The sequence below is a fragment of the Columba livia genome, chromosome 10 (assembly GCF_036013475.1).
Source record: "Columba livia isolate bColLiv1 breed racing homer chromosome 10, bColLiv1.pat.W.v2, whole genome shotgun sequence".
NCBI lineage: Eukaryota > Metazoa > Chordata > Aves > Columbiformes > Columbidae > Columba > Columba livia.
Window position 1 is genome coordinate 22,032,853 of NC_088611.1, and position 20,137 is coordinate 22,052,989.

At 43.8% G+C, this 20,137-nt stretch overlaps 1 protein-coding gene across 7 annotated transcripts in view; it reads left to right on the top strand.

The window, feature by feature from the left end:
* The window catches only part of GRM7 (glutamate metabotropic receptor 7), a 267,872-nt gene that overhangs the window by 182,450 nt on the left and 65,285 nt on the right, over positions 1–20,137 (top strand). For all 7 annotated transcript variants that reach the window (XM_065075811.1, XM_065075808.1, XM_065075810.1 and 4 more), the window contains 2 exons: positions 7,552–7,752; positions 10,895–11,034. In XM_065075811.1, the coding sequence (XP_064931883.1) occupies positions 7,552–7,752; positions 10,895–11,034 (341 nt within the window). The remainder of the gene's footprint in view (positions 1–7,551; positions 7,753–10,894; positions 11,035–20,137) is intronic.

The window sequence follows — 20,137 nt, forward strand, 5'->3', positions numbered from 1 at the left end:
TTTTTCACCAGCAGTCAAGATGGCTTGTGCTACGAAGCCATATGTTAGGGAAGGAAAAACAATGAGAACTAAAAGATGTAGCAAATAGCAGAACCTGAGGATATAAGAATTTTATTTATAATTGGACTACAAAAGGTGATCTAGTGTGTTAATGGATTAGCAAAGTGCAATTTATTATGGAAAGAAAAAGAGTTTTCAAAATAGCTATGAAAATTCCTCATCTCAGGGAAAAATAAGTTGTCTGAGATGTTTCAAGTGACGCATGACAGATGGCCAATATCTAAACCATTTTTTTAACAAACGCCAGGACCCGTGGTGTGCGTGATTCACTTCTGAGAACAGCTTTGCGATGTCCATGGGGGTGAATGTCTGTTGGACTCGAGGGTGTGAGACCTTCACTGCTCACAGTGCCACATGAACCGCATGGGGAAGAGGGGCTGGGTTTGGGCTGATTCTGCTGCCGGGGCTGTGGGTGCAGAAGATGCTCCATCCCTGGTGCTGCTAGGGGCTGGCGCTGCAGGTTGATACAGGTGATTGAGGGATGACACCGAAGCTCCATCAGAAAACTGCCCGGGGGTCCAGGCTGCACCATCAGTTCTTCCCATCACAAGGCTTGCGGATACCGCCACGTCTGGGTCCTGCAGCAAATATCAATGATTCCTCACAAAAAGCAGGTTGTGGAGGATCCAAACCATCCACAATTTGTTTTTCTGTTGTGCAAAAATCTGCGGCTTGAGAACCCGTGTGTCTCTTGTTGCAGGTGTGCTCAACATGAGTGTCCCTCCAACAGCCTTTCCCAGGCTGCGCTGGGCTGAGCGCTTCACTTACCCACCAATTTTCCGCGTGTGGAGATGATGTTTTTCTGCAGCTGTGCTTTGGAACCTGGGGGGAACCTTATTATCTCTGTGTGCAACACAAAGACAAGTTGGCTGCCTCGTGAGCTCCGCGGTTGAGCAGCCAAGACCATGGAGGCCCAGGCTTTGTTGCTATCTCCCTCTCTCTTTACAAGTTTTTTAAAAAGGCAATTTTTTTTCTTGTAGTTTGGTTTTTGTTTGGTTTTTGTGTAGTGGTGGGGGTGTTTTGGTTGGTTGTGAGGTTTTTTGGTTCTTGTTTTTTGTTGGTTTTCCCAAATCTTGGCCAACAATACTAGATCTTTCTATCTGACCAAGTCCTTTTCCTAATGCCTGCTGTCATTGTCTTTAAGAAGCCCTGCCTAAGTAGCTATCTTAAGCTGTAATCTAGTCGTAAGCAGTGGTTAGTCAAGGTGCTGATGTGCAGAAATCCTTAAGGCAAGGCTGGCTGTCCTGAATCCCATACACATACATCCCATATACAAATCCCATATACAAATTGTAAAATGATTTTCTTTGGGTCAGACACTGAGCTGGGATCCCTCTCCCTGCTGCCCCTGACCCAGGATTCACACGCCCATGACTCGGGTGGATTTTTGCCCGGGATTCGGTGGCGTGTGGTTGATGACATGGGCAGGAGCAAACCCGCTTTTGGTTGTTTCTGGTTCCAGAGATGGCTCTCTGGGTTTTCTCTCCAGGCTCCAAGGTTTGAAATGTGTGTTAATGTGTGCGAAGGTCTATAATATTTCAGCGCAGAAAGGGTCAAGACTACCATTTATCTTCTTTTGCTTGCCCTCCAAGCTATGAATAAGGTGAAAAGGCAGACCAGGCTGGGAAATTTATCTTCACAATTTCATGCTGTGGTCTGGGCGGTGGTTTCCCTGCGTTGCTGGTGTCACCCGTCTCTCGTCCCTGTTTCTCAGGACACTGGCGAAGTTTCCTTGCTACTGAGTGGCTGAGCTGTATTTTTGTAGCGTGTTTCCATTGACAAATTCTGCTTTTTTTTCTCTTTCTGATGGTGATTCTCTTGCAAGTTGTCCATGGTCTTGGTTACAGGCTCTCTCTCACATGTCAGTGTTCAAGGGGGCAACAAAACACCAGGCGCTTCTCAGAATGAAACAACGTGCTCTCCAATCAACTGGGTTTTACCAAGCCCAGCTCACCTTTGGGTGGCTTCTCTAACTTCTATGCTACAGCCGTAGCCCGGGGACACTGAGCCTTAGGTGAGCGTACATGGTTAGCCAGTCTGGTCTAAATTTGAAACCCAGGCTTTCAGTTCTCTGTTCTTTTTCTTGATTGCACGGCATCTTATTTTGTAAATACTTCAACAGTCTCCAGTCTGCCTAAACACGCCAATGCTAACACAGGTGAGAAAGAAAGGCCAACCTTTTCTTCTGAAGAACATGGCGTGCACAAGTTTAGGAGCAAGCAAACCATGTTATGCTCGAGCTTGCAAACTGGCTGGCTGTGTGCCACTCGTTCCAAACAAAATATTTCCCATATAATATTGAATTGTCCGAGTATGCATTGTAGCTTAATGACATCTACGCTTTCACTTGAAAAAGTTAATCTTATTTAGTGTTGAAGTACTTCAAAGTATATATACCTGAAATTGCTAAAAGAACCAACATTAGACCAGCCTTGAAGAGTTTATTCTTAAGGTAAACTAGTTTTATGGATTTCTAAACTCTATTATCTTTCAGAGATGCGTTTATTGGAGTCCTTTGTATTTCTGAATTGCCAAGGTGATTTGCTAACAAAGCCCCGTTATTCAGATCGGTTGTCTTGCTCTTTACGTACATATTCCTCTGTTGCAAACTGCGTTTTTACCCAAGTGCTCAAATACCAAGCAAACTGCAGTTCAGGCCCTGCAGTTTCAAGAAGTGTTGCTTACGTACATGTGCTTGATCACCGGCTTCACTGGCAATTATTGCTACGGGAAACTTTCTTCATTTGCACATCAGCACCAGGAAGCTGTGAAGTGTCTGATTTACATCAGTGTCTTGTAGCCTGGCGCTGAATTTTTGTGACTGTAGCACTTCAGCATTGGAATAGCGATGAGACCTATTGCATATGTTTTAACAGGGACGTTCAACGCACAGAAAACATCTCGGGTAAGAAAACCAGATCAGTTTTGTAATCTGCAGTCTGTTCTCATATACACATACACACCTGAGAGCAGAAACTGGTACAGTGGGTTGAATCAGTGTAAGTGAGAAAAAGATCATTATCTGACAGGTAGAAATGGATGTAGCTTCACAAAGCTCATTGCATCAAGGCTTTCTGTAAACTGCATTATTATTATAGTCATAATTATTCTTATCCTTATGTAAATTGTTATTTCTGGTATGGAATGACAAATTTTCAGTAGGACTTTCTGCTACATGATGCTCCTTTTGTTTTTCACCTTAATGATCGTAAGTAAGGACCAGTTAGAGTACAGGGATATATATTTTGGGTTTTTTGCTCTCCTGGGTGAGGAATACATTGTAAGGCATCGTGAGAACCTGGTTTCCAAAGCGTGGTTGGAGATATTGGCTGATGAGGAGCAGTTGAAGCCGATCACACGCGTGCTGTGTGGGTGCTGGTGTTACCGCGTCACCCCGTGCGGCTGTCTCTGGACACCCACCGGTGTGGGTGGCTGACTGTGGCTCAGGTGGGTAGCAACTCAAGAAGAAAAGCCAAAATTCTACCTAGCACAGAAGGATGTTCTTCTGTGTTTCGCAGTGGAAACGTGAAGTTTCATCTGCTTTCCCCATGCAAATCCATGAGGATTGGGTTGATGGTCAGGAGATGAAGGCTTTTGTTTCTAATGAGATCTGAGTTGGGATGGGCTGGGTAGACAACTGCAACTGCAAAGCTGTGTTATTGGATCTTACATTTCTTTGTAAAATGACAATACATGGATTATATTGCAAAGAAGCCTGATTATCACCGTCTGCTTGTTTAAATTACAATATTTACTCCAGCATATTGTTAGTTTTCTCTCCAGCCCTCGTAGTCAGCTACTTTCAAATAAAGAGCCTGTTTGGAGAAGCCTCCAGCCTTTACACCTCCTGCATGTGCAGTGGTGTCTGTATCATGAGTGACTCTTTGATCTTGTTTTGGAGAGCCCTGCATGGATGTACGTGTTGGTTAAAGACGGATCTGTGTGTTCGGTGCTGTTGTGTGTTTCTGGTGTGTTGTGGTTGCACCCTCGCCACTGCTCGGGCTGAGCTCTGTGTGGAGCGGGAGAAGGTTCGTGTTGTTACGGAATAGAGTATATGGGCACTTACCCACTTACAGACTAATCTTTGTAGCTGTTGCATCCGGGATGTCTCTTTGCGCCCAGGCATCAGGTTTCTAATGATGCTAAACATGCTGGGGATAGATGAAGAGTATATGTTTTTCAGTTAGCACTTAACCAGCTGCTGAATTCTAACTTGTACAAATAATAGCTGCTTGTTTGGTACTGTGAGCATTCTGCAATCTTTAAATTTAATCTCTTGTTAATGATGACTATCACCGGCTTCTCAGCAGTACTATTATGTAAGTTCCTCTGAATATGTGTTTAATCCTTCAGAAACTGAACCAATGTCTGAATTCATCTAATGTAAGCACCAATGAAGTGGGATTTTGTTGTCTGTCTGTATGAATTACATGCCATAAACGTTTTCCTTGCAACACTATTTATACGTCATAACATATCCCCTACATTATGTGATGATCAACGAGTCCAGAAAAATCAGCTGAAGGGGAGATGTTGAGAAAATGTAATGTGAAAATGATGTTTTCAGCTCCCTTTCCACCCAGGGAGGTGTCAAGTGTGGCCATCACGGAGATGCAGACAGCATAACCAGGCTTCTTCAACTTGCATTTCATTTCCATGTCTTCTGAAGGAGGCTGTACAGCAGCACTTCTTTCTCTATATAACCTCAATACTCTGGGCTTAGGGCTGTTTTTCCTTTCTCTGTTGCAGTATTTTTCTCTGGCAAAGCTTTGCCTGGAGCGAGAGCCTTGGCTGCTCAGTCTCTTAGGAATCGTGATGAGCACTTGAGACTCCAGTAGGAAGTGAGGTTAAATTATTTGTCATCACCTTCAAATAGATCTTTTGGGGAAAAAAAATGCTGATGTCAATAAATTGCCTTTGTGTTTCATCCTTCTCCTGACATCCCGAGGTACTCCATTTCAAATCTGTGGAACGAAAGTGTGTTCTCTTGAAATCACTTTGTGTGCGGTGCGTGTGTCTGGGGTGGCAGCTACTCCATTGCTGCAGAAAAGAATGTTGGTTTGTGGCTTCCGAAGATGGCCAAGTTTAAAAAAAGAAAGGCAACGTGTAAAGAACAGGGACGTGATGTGAGAACAACAGAGATACGCACGTCTCAGTGCAAATGGAGCTGATGTTTCCCCTCTGCTTGCTAACTGAACCTGTGTTTATACGAAGGGTAGAACACTCTTGTTCTAGTTGTGTAAATTCATGCATTCGGGGGGGACAGTTACATTTGACTCCATATCTGGACGTTACTGTACAGAAATTCTTGGTGTTTACTGCACGACTAAGTGGTTGTTTTCAGTAGAGTAAAGTGTTCTTGTTACTGGAAATCCTAATAAGCTTTTCAAATCTTCATACTTGGACACTGTTAACATTGGTTTTGGGGTTTTTTAAATGGATTTTACTCAGGTTCCTTTCACAGCTTCTTCCCCGCTAAAGGTTTTCTTTCTGCTTTGTATTTGGCCAACTGTGCTTCTGGAACTTAATATGCCTAATCAGTATTGTTTGTGTGCAGCGTTTCAATCCCAGGCTCCCTTCCCTTGGCGTGCGTTGCTCTTGCATTGCTAATTTGGTTATGGAGCTGAGCTGAAACCACTTTAAAGCATTTTCCTTGTCAGGGCCTGGAAATGTAATAAGTTCTGTAATCAGTGAGAAGGGAGTGAAGTAATGAAAAGGGCAGGGAGTGGATCTTCACAGTCTGGAAGTTCTCTTACCCTGCTGAATTATTTGCAGGATTCCAATGTTTTCAATGTAGCTGAGATTTAAATTCAAGGCGCTTTTGTAGAGGGTCTCTCACACGTAATATGCAGACTGAGTGCAACAGATGACAGTGGTGCAGTTTGGTAATTATAGAGGGAACCGAAAAAGGAGGGAAAGTGTAGATAATTAAAGATGTTCCTACAGGGGGATTTTATCTTTGCTTATCTTTGAGCAGATCACTCCTGTGGACGTATTTAGACATTCCTTATGCTTGCAGAATTTCTGTAAAAAGGTGGTGATCTCTCTGTGCTTATTTGTAATTCTGGTGTGCTGCCTCTCCACTCGAAGGAAAAAAGAAGGGTGGTTTGGGATTCTGCCTCTCTTACGAGCTGAAAGGATGTTAACAAAGGAATCTTCCCCCCTCGTATCCTCCATCCAAGCATTTACTTTGATTGAAAGTCTCTGAAATATTTGAAGAGACTCTGAGGGCCGGTTTCTTGGAGGTCCTGGCAGCACCAGAGCTGCAGGTCCTGCAGGAGGGTGACCAGGACGTGTGATGACACAGGTGGGACAAGTGGCACGTGGTGTTGCCACCCTTGGAAAATAATAGATTGCACTTCTGCCGCTTTCATCAATGCGGCTCACAACGCTTCACAAGCAGTAATTACATTTTGCGAAACCCTGGTGAGATAGGTAAGTACAATCACACATTTTGCAGCTGGACAGATTGAATCCTGCAGGTGTTACTTGGCCAAGGTAAAATAAGAAGTTAGTGGACAATTTGGGGGGGGGAGTAAAAAAGATATCAAAGATTGCTGATTCTCAAGCTGTTGTGCTTTGCTTCAAGCTCTGAAAATTTGCTTTGGTTTGCTGCTTTGTTGCAGAGGCATCCAGTTATCTGTTCATGCAACCATAAAAGCAAGAAATTCACCCTGTTGCCTGGTTTTACAGTCACGTTACCGGGTTGTACATGGGGTAAGAGGGTCTGGAGGTTCTGACACTCTGGGTCTTGGGGCGATCAAGGACTGACTTCAAAACACTGCTTTCCAAACATTGCTTTCCATCGGTGCGCCTGGGATGACATAAAGCGTTTGGATTCCTTAAGTTCTTGCCTGCTCAAATCTTTTAAAGGCAATCAGTGGATTTTTGAAGGATGTTTCGGTCCCTGCAGGCTGGGAAGGGGGTGCCTGGTTAACGTGGACAGACGGAACTTCACGAGGTGCTGGTACAAGCAGGCGGGTTCGCTCCATTTTCTGCAGCGACCGTTTGGCTGCAGCTCTGAACTGATTCTTTCTTCCCTCAGTCTGGCTCCGTCTTTCCATGGGAGACTGGGATTTGCAGCAGAACAAAACATCAGACTTGAAAATACCGGCTGTGCTTTATTTTCAGTGCTTGCTTCTTTCAAAGGCGTACTTTGGGAACATACAGAGTCAGTGTCTTCTCTCTCTAAGGTGGTCCCTGTAGGTTAAGAGTTTCAAGTTAGTGATTGTGGTAGGGTTTGTTTCCCTGGATTATGGTAGAACAACTTGCAAGAAGTAGTGTTGATGATTCTACTATCAAGAAAGAAGTTTTGGTTTTGTTTAAATTAGTATGTTTTATTAGAATGTTTAATTAGAATGTTTTATTGTATTTACTAAAACGTGCAGTTCTTTAAATCTGCTCTGAGAAGATTTGTGTTTGATATCAGGAAAACACTATTCCTCACAGTCCTTCTCTGTGTCTATACCTGTGTGTGTTTTTACCATGCAGGACAGGAGAGAATCGGCAAAGACTCTCACTACGAGCAGGAGGGGAAGGTGCAGTTTGTGATCGACGCTGTGTACGCCATGGCCCACGCGCTGCACCACATGAACAAGGATCTCTGTGCCGACTACGCTGGTGTCTGCCCCGACATGGAGCACGCGGGCGGCAAAAAGCTGCTCAAGTACATCCGCAGCGTCAACTTCAACGGTGAGCTGGGCCCGGTGACCCTAGGGACTGTGTTCCTTATAGTTCCACTTTCTATATTTTCTTTTTCGTTCAAGACTTTTATTATTGTTACGCTGGAGTTTGTGGCAGAAGACCATGTTTATTTAGTATCATTCAAAAATACCATGTTTTAGCCAAAGCAAATAGGGTCCTACTACCTAAAGACAGAAATGGCTGCTGCTGGTTTAGTGCACCTTCCAGAAGACTGATTTGCTATGGGAGAAATAACTGGGTAAAAGCCTAAGCTCGCTCTGGCTAAATATGCCTGGTTTGAAACCCTACAAGTTTATCACACATCATTTTTTCCTCTATATTTGTATGGTTTCCTGTACTTGGAGAAAACTAACTGGATGAAATTCTGGTACCCTGAGCCCAGCTTAGCTACGTGCTCAAGAGAAGGGACAGGGTAGCTGAAGGAGCGGAGCCAGAACAGTGTCATTTTGACAAAGTAGTTACTCCAGCCTTCATCCCTCTAGTAAGTCTTCAGATGTGGAACATCATGAGAATGAGGATGGGAGCATTTGATCTCTTTGCTTATCACTTACCCACCTGTTCTTCCCAAGAGTGACAGCAGTGGTTGCAATACCAGCCCTCTGCTTCAGACAGTGCAACAGGGTAGGATATTTTTCCGTCCTGCATAAGTAATCTCAAAAATAGCAAGGTGAACACGAGGAGATTTTAATTTATTCCCTTGAAGTATGTGGTGTTAACTACAGCCAGGAGCAAATTTTGAGATGACTGATCTGAGGAGGTCTGGAGAGTTCTACCTACTCCTCTCACTTTGGAAGGTTAATTGTAAAGGACAAAGCTCCTGTACAAGTAGTAGAGCATTCACATACAGCATTGCACTTTGGCCATTTCAGTACTGAAAAGCAGCTCATACATGGTCATCTCTATACAGTTCTTGCATATAAAGATGCTGAACAGCCATCTAATCATTTTAACAGAGCTCAGAAGTAATTTATGAGAAACTGAGTGTCCAGCTAATGTTGCCTACTGTCCAACTCCAAGAATTGGTTTGCACTAACTTTAGTTTCTTTATTTGTGTTTCCTTGGCCAGGCTTTTAAAAGGTGACTTTTTCTTCCATTTGTGTTTGATTTACATGGCCAGATTGTGTTTTTCTTCACTTGGATACATGTAAATTATGTCCAGCATAGGGACTGAACTAGTGGTTCGCTTTTTAGGATGGGAAGGAGAATGGTGGCAAAACTGAGATAGCTTAAAACCTTTTCAGTTTCTCCTGGCTCTCTGGCCGTAGGCATTTTCCATGTGGAAAAAAAACAATTCCTTTTAAGGGTCGTTATCCAGGTGCAGAGTTTAGTTTTCTCTTGTCACGTCCATAGTGCGAAGCCGCCCCCGTGTTTGCACACCCAGGGTCCGCGTGCCCTTGGCTGTTCCCCTTAGCACACGTGAGATTTGAGGCAGCAGTGTTTGTCTCGGTGCTGTTGACTTTGGCCATGACGATGGTGTCCGCTCTCAATCTGCCTCCTGACACGCAGGCGTGGACATTTCATGTCTGTGTGGGGTTTTGTCAGGATATGGAGAACCCACAAAAGTAAACGGTGCGTTTTGGGAGCCTCACTCGAGCTCCTACCCTGTGAATTGTACTTTTTTGTCAGCTCTGACAAAACCGAGCTTAACTAATAATATACAGCCTTTTAGGAGTTATGATTAGCTAAATCCCGTTTACCATTTGTGCTGACTTTTCGGAGGAGACGAGGAATTACAGCCATTTCTTCTTGTTCACTTTAAGTGTTTTCACTCTAAATGTATTCTGGCTACATTAATCTGTAATGACAATTAAATATCTGCCCAGTGCTCATAAGGAACCAGCAAGGGGAGATTTCAGTGGAAGATTTTCTGTACCAGCCTTTGAACTGAATCTGTATCTGATCTCAGAGGATTGTAGGATAGACAGGAAACAATTTACCAAGGCTAGAATGGAAACTATGCTAATTCACTACTTCAAATTCTTTTTTCACTCACTGGAATTCAATGAAGAATGGGAATCATGAAGAAAACCATAATCTTAAAGTTCAGTGCTACAACAGGAGAGATTTCTCATTGCTTTAGGGAAAAAAAGTTATGCAGGAGGAGGAAGCTTTGAATATAGATATGCTGGAGTATTGTCATAATCTTCAATCTTGACACAATATTACTGTACCCTACGGAAACCTATTTTAATATGTCTTGAAATAAATGTCACCCTTGAAGTTTTCACCGAGAGATTTGAGGAAATGCAACACTGCTCTGAATTCTCATCTAAGAAAGCGTTCACATCGAATGCCATGGCAATTAAAATGCAGATGTTTGGGGAGAACTCGCCTGCGGACCAGGAATGGTGTGTCCCATTGCTCGGTTATCGCTTCACCTCTGGGATGCAGCTGGTTTTGCTCAGCACCCCTTGCAGGGAAAGGGTTGGGGGGCACCCTTGCCTTGTATATGGCAAATGAAGTTAATTTGGGATCCTGATTCTGAATAGTTCCTGACCGAGATACTTTTCAGCCTGTGTCAGTGCGATAGAGTCTAAATAAGGGAGCAGACTAGCAACAGTCTTCCTGGAGCTTAGTCTGTTCTTTTCCATCCCAACTGCATGCTGATTATAGGAATAAGAACATATTGTGGAGGAGGAAGCTATTTCTGGATGCTAGTCAAGATTCACTAGACCTGGGCTGACTTCTGACAGCAGAATCTCTCAGAAGCAGATGGAACATCTTCTGCGGGGAAAAAAAATGGTTTGGAGGCTCCATTCACAGGAGTGATTTTCAGTGAAGAACTCCCCAAGGAAAGAGAGGCGGGCGGGAGGCCGGAGGGCAGGAAGAAAAACCTTCTGATATTTCTTGCTTCATGCAAAGCTGCAGTGAAGTACGGCTGATCTAGTTTTGCTTCTTTTTATTTTTAGTCAGGAGGTTTGGGCGGTGGTAACTGATCAGTGGAAGAGGGCTGGGATTGTACCTCCGTGTCCTGAAGTGCCCGGTTTAGATGGCTGAGGCGATAGACGACTTTGCCTGAAACACGTTACCAGTCCAAAAGCTCTCAACCATGACTAAATACGATAGATACTCCAAAGATTTGGCTTTTGTTGGTTGTTTGGTTGGATTTTGTCTTGTTTTCTTCCCCCAGGCAGTGCTGGAACTCCAGTGATGTTCAACAAAAATGGTGATGCGCCTGGGCGCTACGACATCTTCCAGTTCCACACCACCAACACCAGCACCCCGGGCTACCGCCTCGTCGGCCAGTGGACAGATGACCTCCAGCTCAACGTGAGCCTGGTTTATTCTTTGCTTGCACTGTTTTGTCAGGTTCAGTTGCTAAATGCTGGTTGGTTTAGGTTTTTTTCATACTGCAAAAATTAATGAGGATCTTTACTGTTTCTTCACAACTACATAATGCGAGTTTTTTGCATATTATCTTCTTTTACTCTGTCCCACAACCATTTCTCTGTACTGTGAGTACCAAAGCTCCTCAGACTAATAGAGGCATTAGGTGATCATGCAAATTTTATTACTTCTGTGTGTCTCAAGTCCCTAGTTGCCAACTTGGAAAATGAAGCAGTAATGTGTTGTGGTTTGAAACCAATGGGCTTTCATTTGCAGGTGCTCTTCAGTTTTTCTGGCTATATTCTTTAGTTTTTCTAGTTTTAGGAATGCTGAAACTAAACGGGTTTTTTTGAGTGACTCACTTTTCCGGTGTTGCTTTTAAGCACGTAGCCAAGATATCCATATGAATGAGATGGCCTTTTTGTAATGACGCCTAAAGAAAAACAAGCAGGTGATCAAAGACCCCCGAGATACTTTGATGTTTCCCAGATGGAGAAAACCACAAGCGGAGCCTGAGAAGCTGGAGCCCATGTCAGCTTCGCCTGCACAGAATGGTCTGTGATGGGGTTGCACATCTGGGTCCAGGCTTCTACTTGGCTTTGTGCAAGTTGCTTGAGCCTTAATAACACGGAGAAATAGTGCCGGTTTAACCTTAGAGTTATTTGACCCCTTGTTGGTAGTTATTAAAGCACAAAGACCGTGGTTTCAGTTCGGTTTGGCTGCTCTTCAGCAACAGAGTCTGAGTAACATCAAGGTGTTCCTGAGTGAAATGCCCATTGATACAAAGGCGGTTTCTTCTCTCAGAGTTCCCACCCGAGGTCACACCAGGTCCCCCTCTTTGTGTGGCTCTTCTTGAATTTTGCCTCATTTTGATTTTCCATATGCTTTTCCAGTGGTTTTCAACTTTTGGTGTTCTATTTCAGGAAAACTATATTAACTTGCAATTTACAGTTCTTTTAGCAAAAGTATTAATATTTTATTAAGTAAATCTGTCTTTATATAAACTACACATCCTGATTCATTAAAATTTCAAGCTAAATTAGTGGAGCTTGATTTGTATTCCTGTTGTTGTGTTAGATGTTTCCATAAAGAGCACTTTCCTCACCCTCTCATGCTCACAGCTCTATCGACGGCTGAGATTCTCTTAACAACTCCCCTTCCACTTGCTTCTGGGTCCTGGTTTCTCACACAGGGTTAGCATTGCTGTGATAGTTCCTCTCTGGATTTTCTTACAATAATGAAGAAAATTGTGGAGTTCAGAGAAGTTAAGGGTAATCTAAAATAACCAACCAAAATAATCACTGCTGTTAATCCCAGGCAAAACTGCCAAAGGCTACAATTTGTCTTCAGTAATTACTGTGGAGATAACACTTCAGGTTATATTTCCCCAATTTTTGTTTATTTAATACCTACATGAGAGGGGAAACAAAAGAAAGGATGTTTGGTCAGAGTGCTTATTTTAATTTAGAAAATGGTGAATTGATGCTTTGTTTTCCCAGAGACTTGTCATCCTGGGCAGGCTGGTTCGGTTCTGTGTGTCTCAATTTCCTCTCTTACAAAAGAGAACACGTCTGCACAACAGGGCAGAACAACTTATTGGTAAGGATGCGCCAGATCAAAAGGCAGCAGGCAAATTAGTGTCAAAGTCCATCCTAGGTAAATAAATGCTTTCTGCTTGACTATTGTCCTCATTCAAAGGAGGGGTAGGAACATTTTGCTGTGTTTCTCCTGGAAGCAGCCTTACTGCCCAGCCTCACGTCCATCTGATCTGCAATGGGATGTGACACATCCCCATTCACAGGGTTTTGGGGTGGGAAGTAGGGGAGCACAGGATGATTAATTTTGATAGCTGTAGCATATTTTTTCATGTGAAATTACAGAATAACTTCTTTTTGCATTTCTCTTTCCATTGCATAAGAGACTAGATGGACAGAAGAGATCTTTAACGATATATTTGCAAGTCTTAAAATATATCATATCAGTTTGTTTTTATTTTGTTGTCATAAGTTTATAAACCTGGCTTTACAAAGTGTCTGTGATTTTCTGTGTATTTCTTTCAATCCTGATTGCTTCTCCGTATCCTTGCATCGCCTTGGCTTTATGTCTGCAGAGAGGCTCCATAGGGCAGGTCTGTGCTCCCACGTGCAGGCTGGGCTCTGAAGAGTCTCCTCTGAGCGCAGTTGACTCACCCAAAATTTACATTTTGGTATCCAAGGTCACAATCTGGTCGATAACCAAGTAAAAATATTTCATGACTCTTCACTGCAGCAAACCTGGGACCTAATGTGGTTTTTACAAAGAGATGGTGCAGTCGCCAGATTTTCTTTTGCTTGCTTGATGTCAAGCAACCCAGCGCAGCTTCGCCTGGTGCGCAATGCATGATTTAGTAACAATTTTGGCTGTATTTCACAGATAGCTGCGCAAGGATAAAACGAGCAGATGTCTAATTTTAGACGGCTTGGCCGGTATTCCGTGGCAAACTCGCGGTGCTTTGTTCTCCCTGCAGTGAAGTTGTGAGTCCAAGGTGCCCACCCGCCCCGCGAGAGCTCCTGGCAGCGCATCTCCTGCCTCCCGCGCTTTCTGAACATGGCGTGGAGCTCCACCAGCCCCTGTTTGGCCCCCTGCATGCAAGGGGTATTGTAGGCGGTATTGATCAGGTCACCTCCTGCAGTTCAAAATGCTTTGCTCTGAATTTTCAGATGGGAAAGTTGGCTAGCTGCATCGCTATTGAAACCCAGGGCCATGACCCCCCTAGCCAGTGGAATGGCCAAGATGCAGCTGATGCCATTAGACAATAAACCTGTTGACGACGGTTATACTGAAACTGGGATTTGTGTTTCTCTGCTGGTGCTGAGGGTACCGCTCCTGGATTGCAAGGCAGTTACGTCATTATGAAGAGAACCGTTTTAACTGAATTTAGCTTTAATGGTGCATTTCAAAAGCAAAAAGCGCTGGTGGTGAAAAGGAGGACATTTGGCATGGGGAAAAGGTGGCGTGTCAGGTACCAACTGGTTCTTGGTTGTTTCACTTTGCAAATGGGTAACTTTTTTATTCTTTACCTGTGTAATAACTAGATCCCAAATACCTGTGCTACTCAAGCCATAGGAAATAAGGATGACTTGGAGGATTAAGCAAGAAGGCAGCGTGGTCAGAGACACAGGCTCTGCTTTCATGCCTTGTGTTTCACTTAGAATTTTAGAAAGATAATGAAAGAGGAAGACCCTCTGTGCTCCGTTTTACCCCGTGTGTGCCATAGATCCAATAACTACGGATGTCTTCTTGCCACCTGCGCCTGTATTTTTTAGTGTCTGTAAAGCACTTTGAGGTTGCTCAGTACAAGGCACTGTAGGAATGTGAGGAACTGCCTGACCAGCTCTGATACAACTGAATGCAACTTGGCATGCTTTGAAGTGCCTGAAAAAGTCAGAAACGCATCTCTCCTGGAGGAACTGGTGTGCCCAAAGGAGGAAGAAATGGATCGCTCCTAGAGGAGCTGCAGGTTCTCGTGGGAAATCTGGTGATATTGCTTCTCTTTCTCTATACAGAGTTCTCATCAGATCCCAGGTTTACTATGTTTTCACATCCAAACCTCTGCAAGTATCCACGAACTGTCAAAATCCCCAAACAAACAATCCCTATGCAATTGTTGAACATATTTTTCCAAGGATTTGTCTTCCGCATGCCCTATCCCAGCAGCATCCTCCATCACGTTCCCCGTGACTCCTTCCCACAGCTGTCTATACAATTTCCCTGCGGTGCCTGAATTCCCCCCGACACCCCCACATCATTTGCTGTGGAAGTGACAACCTGTACTGTGGCTGCATTGAAAGGGTGATGGAGATGCTCCGTGTTGGGGATCTTTCTGCTGACTATCCGCTGAGTTTTACTAAACCTGCAGACACGTCCTTTGGAAATCTCTGCTTGTCACAAATGTACTTTAAATTGGCCAGCGAGTTAAAAAGTTATTGGAAATGAATCTAGCATGGAGAGAGCATGCGTGCATTCCGCTTCCTTCAAATTTTCCTATAAAGTGATAGCAAAATTTAGAAATTTCCAACAGCTATGAAGAAAGAACAGTAAAGCTAGTCTTGCTTCCAATAATTTTTGGTAAAAAATGTGGTTTATGCAAAAGTGTTACTGCTGTTGGATTCGGATGAGTAGCGTACCAGTTCCGTCTCTTGTATGGCTGAAATGACCGGCAGACCTGCTTTGGACCAGGGTCTTTTCTCCCCCTCTCTGCCTGTTTTCCTGTTTCATGTTGGCAAGTTGTTGGTGGTCATTAAAAGGCTGAGCTCATTTAAAGTTCTCCGTTTGAGTGGTTTAGTCCTGGTTTTGGGATGTGCTGGCACCACTGAGGCTGATCCAGGGCGAAGAGACGTGTCCGGGCTCTGGCGTATGGACACCGGCTGTGTTCTGTCATCAGCAACAGATGAGTTGTTGGGATACTTGGATCCTGTGGGATGGACCAGGGGTCTTGACTTGCTCACCAAGAAGGAAGCTGTGGTGGGGAAATGTTCTCACCCCCTTTGGGTGATGGAACCCCACTGAGATGTGTTGGTCAGTTGGTCATTTCCTACCATCCCTTCACAGCCTGTGGCACGGCAGTGGATGTAATGGCCCGTTTCACCTTTACCCTCATCTTTGTGAGTCCTGCAGTGGTTACAGGAGACCCATTTATTTGCCATTTGAGAGGGATGTCTTCCTAGAGCAAGCTAATAGTGATTTCTTTCAGTTTGATTGTCTCATTAACGCTGTACTTCTAGCCTATTAGTGTTCACATAGGGTGCATCATGTTGTTTTAATTGCACTGGCATCTCCAACTTGCCAAGTGTGCTCTTCCAGCTCCGTGTTATGGCTCATAAAGGTGCCGTGGGGCACACGGGTGCTAATCAGATGCTGCAGCTGATTTTTGGGATGGCTGAAGATGGTGTGTCCTCCGCTGATAAAGAGCAGTGGTGGAAAACATGATGTCCTGTCCTCCATTGCGCTGCAGAGATTTCAGGTAGCTCTCCCTCAAAACATGTTCTGCTTCTAAAGCATCAGACAGAGTTAACTGCAAGCTCCAGAGAAAATTAAAACATTTATCTAATTAATTTGTTTGCGAACAGAAACAAATACATATTAAAGATGCCTAAACATACTGCATGCGGAGATAAACAAAACAAAGAAGAGTCTGTATTGTTTTATAGATGTGCCCTTGAATTGTAAATGACGCTCAGAACACGACTGCGGGAACCGGAGCTGTTTGGGTGCAGCCGGGGGGGCTGCTCAGCAATCCCTGATGCTTCGTTAATCTCCTCCAGCAATACGTGATATATCGCTGCCGTCTTGCTCAACAAGTGCTTAGAAGACTAATAGCATTGATAATTATCAATATGGTCCCATAAACAAGTACGTTACGTGGTTCAAACTCACCTTATAAATCCTGGCTCACGGTATATGGTGAGGAGATCGCTGTGTACGTGTTAATAGTTCCCTCCTCCTTGGGGAAATTGCCGTATTGTGGTGGTTTCTTCACTGTAGGTTCAGGAGCATGAAAAATGATAATAAGTCTTGCTTTAAAAAAACCCAGCATTCCTGTACCCGCTCTCTGTTTGCTTCAGGACCAGAGACTCTGCGGTACTGCTGCGTTCTTTTTTCCCCACAAACAGAAGGATTTCAAGTAAGTTCATAATAATCTGTGCAATCTCTGCAGATCCTGCATGCTGCAACACCTACTGAATCTGTCTGGGCTCAGACATCTCTGCTATAGAGTTTGGAAACAAATGTGATAAATAGCAAGTTAATGAAAAGAGCAATTAAATATCTAACCTTCTGGCAAGACACCTATATGTACCCAACTTCTTTTGGTAAAACGTTCAGAGTGGTGATAGATCCAAGCAACTATTCAGTGAAGTTTGCTCGGGGATATTCTGCCAACAGATGGTGTTTTTCTAAAATAGTGCATTCAAGTGTATTTCTGGTCATTGTTCCTTGTTTTGGTTTGGGTTTGTTTGGGGTTTTTTGTGTCTGGGGGGGGAGTAGAGCATGTCCAGAGCAGATGGATTGATTTTGGAATATTGTGCAGCAAAAAGTAAATCTTTGTGGAGAATAGGCAGATTTCAGTTTATTAAGAGCCTGGGATCTCCCCGGTTTCTGGTGGAAGGGGAGCAGTAGGGCACGTATCTCGCCAATTATGAGGTTTTGCTTTAAACAGCGAGGGATGAGAGAATTTTACCACAATAGCCATAGGATTGTTTGGGGGATTTTTAGATGCTTTTAAAAGACTGTATTTTGAAGTACATTATATAGCATTTAAAAATAGCAGTTGGGCATCTCCCACCTAAACAATGTCACCTTAGTGAAGATGTCTGTAGCTGAAAGCACAACTATCAATAGCATTGTCAGTTTTAGCTCCTGCATGCATGTCATGTATAATTAAAAAAAAACCTGTTTGCAAATATATGTATATAAAAAAAAAGGGTATTTACCTGCTTTTATATGTGGATGGATGGATAGGTATAGACACACGCACAGACCTTTGCAGTATATAAACCTCAAGATTTCTATTGGTTTGCAACACCTGAGTGAGCTCAAAATCACGGTTCAAAGATGACACCAAGATAGATAAAAATTGGTATCAATTTCCTCTCTCATTTCAGTTATTGTCACACAAATTGGCCCTGGTTGTGTCCTCTCCTGTCCCTGCTCCAGCCTGGAGTGAGTGGCTGGTACAAAGGCAATTTAAATCCATCCCTATTGCAACCTGGAATCTGGGCCGATGGGCTGAGAGGAGGTTTGCATTATTTAGGTGTTAAACACTCATTAAATAAAGTCAGCTAATGAGGTCAGGGTGTTATTTAAAATTAAGATTTTAAGTATTAAGCATGATTAGTATGTGTTGTTTTCGAATGTCAGTGCAGAACCTTGAGCTTTCAGCTGACACAGCCGCTTGTTGAAAAATACCAGTGTTTACATTTTTAATGAAATTAGCTAAACCCTTAGATTTAATTAGCTTGTATATTGGCATACGTTGAGGTGTAGTTGTATCCAAAAATAAGTGGGTTTCTGATAGCTGAAAAAAAGATGGATTATTTCAGCCCCTGTAGCCTCATTGGCAATTTTGGAAAGTAACCTAATCTGGGCTATTTCTTAAAGTAACTTAATGTGAGCTCAGCCAGTGCTGTTCCTGCTGAGTGAGCTGCGGCTGCTGCAGCCTCCGCTCCTCCGGGGCAATGGCGTTGCTTATCTGCTCTACAAACTCCTGGGAAATGTTATCCTGCCCCAAAAGAACTGGCTTTATGGTACATAAAGATCTGGGCTGCTGCTCCAGCCCATGGAGATGAGACAAACCCCGCTGCAGCCCCCGTAACCAACACTGCAGCTTCTGCTCCCTGGCCCTGGCCCTCCAATCAGCCACAGGTGACAGTGGCAGTCTCAGCCGTGGGGCTGTGGGTGCCGGGGTGTTGGGGAATCAGCTCACAAACAGCACTAAATGCAAAGCCCTTCCTGACGGATCCCATGCCGGTTGCAGATCTGTGCTGCGGCTGCTCGGAGCTCAGTCTCCGTTACACCACCAGCCAGGTTGTGTGCAGGCCAGACAGAGTTAAATGGGAATAATCACATCAGCATTCCCAAAATACATCCCAATTCCCTGTTTTGGCTAGCAGGTTGCTATACCCAACATGTCAATAGCTGTAATAATAGATGTTTATTTTGTTCCATTGTTGGATTCCGTAATCTCTCATTGCTCATGTCAGCCGTGACCGGTGTGAACACCTTTAATTATCGTAGCTTGCAGAATTAACTTCCAGCCAACTGGAAGGGGATTTTTCAGACCACTGTCCCACTGAATGACCATACGCTAATTCCTTAGTGCTCTGTTGGGTCCCCAAAACACCTGTGAACAGGCAGCAAGGCTGGGATGGCGTTGGTCCTGCTCACGGGCTCACAGCCTAACTTGGTCAGTGCTCTTGGAACAAAACCCGTGTGGTTTTAGCACCCCAGGTGGTTTTGATGCATTGGGTTTGGGGCATCACCTCCTGAGATGTGAGTTGGGCAGATCCTCAGCAGGTGTGGGCTGGCAGCCCCCATCACACCAGTAGTCCAGGGACTCCCAACAGCAGCCAAAGGCTCGCTCATTTGTCTCCGTTTTTGTTTATCCAATTTACCTGTGAAAGTTTTACTGTATTGTATCAACAGATACAGGAACAATTGGCTTCAAGCTGTTCCTGTAGGTTCAAAACGTAATCCAGCTGTGCTTTGCAAAATGAAATTTTGCTACCATAAAGATGCAAGTGCCAAGGACGGTGGAGTAGAAATGACGATGATTGCATAATATTGTGCCTGTTTGCTTTAGAGGGCAGAAAGAAATCCCATCAAGGGTATTTAAAAAGCTCCGCACGCATCCGTGCTGTGCGAACAGCCCTTTGAGTTTCCAACATTTAAGCAAAGCATACAGGTTCCTGACAGGGAACATGTATTGAATGGGTCAAAAATAGTCACTTTTTAAATGTCCCAGAATACTGATTTATGTAGAAAATTGACGTGGTTTGCAGCAAGACTATAATATCGGGTATATAGCGTGCATTTTAATGTGTCTCAAGCTAATCGCTCACATGCTAGGCAATAATGGCCCCAAATAAACAGCTGAAAAGCATCTTTAGCCTGCTCTTAAAATTCGAGGGGTAGCCTTTATTTGCTTTGTTTTCCTTTTTTATTTATTTCTTCTCCCACTGATCTGAAAATGCACATTTGATATGAAAATGCTGCATGAAATGATTCCTGTGAAACAAGCTCATTTACGTCTTAATTGCAGGTTTTAATGGTGCGGAGGATGTGTACTTGACCATTAAAAGTAGCATCCGAGCATCTGGCTTTCCATGGCAACTATATTTAGATATTTTATTCCATTCTTGTGGTTCCCGTCCCTTGGACGGGCTGGTGAACGGGAGTGGGGAGGAAAATCCCCTGCACAAATGGGACGGCGCCTTCCAGTTTTTAGGGTGTTTTACTGGAGGGAATAAGTTACCAGTTTCAGTCCTTCTCTTTTCAAAGAGATGGAAGA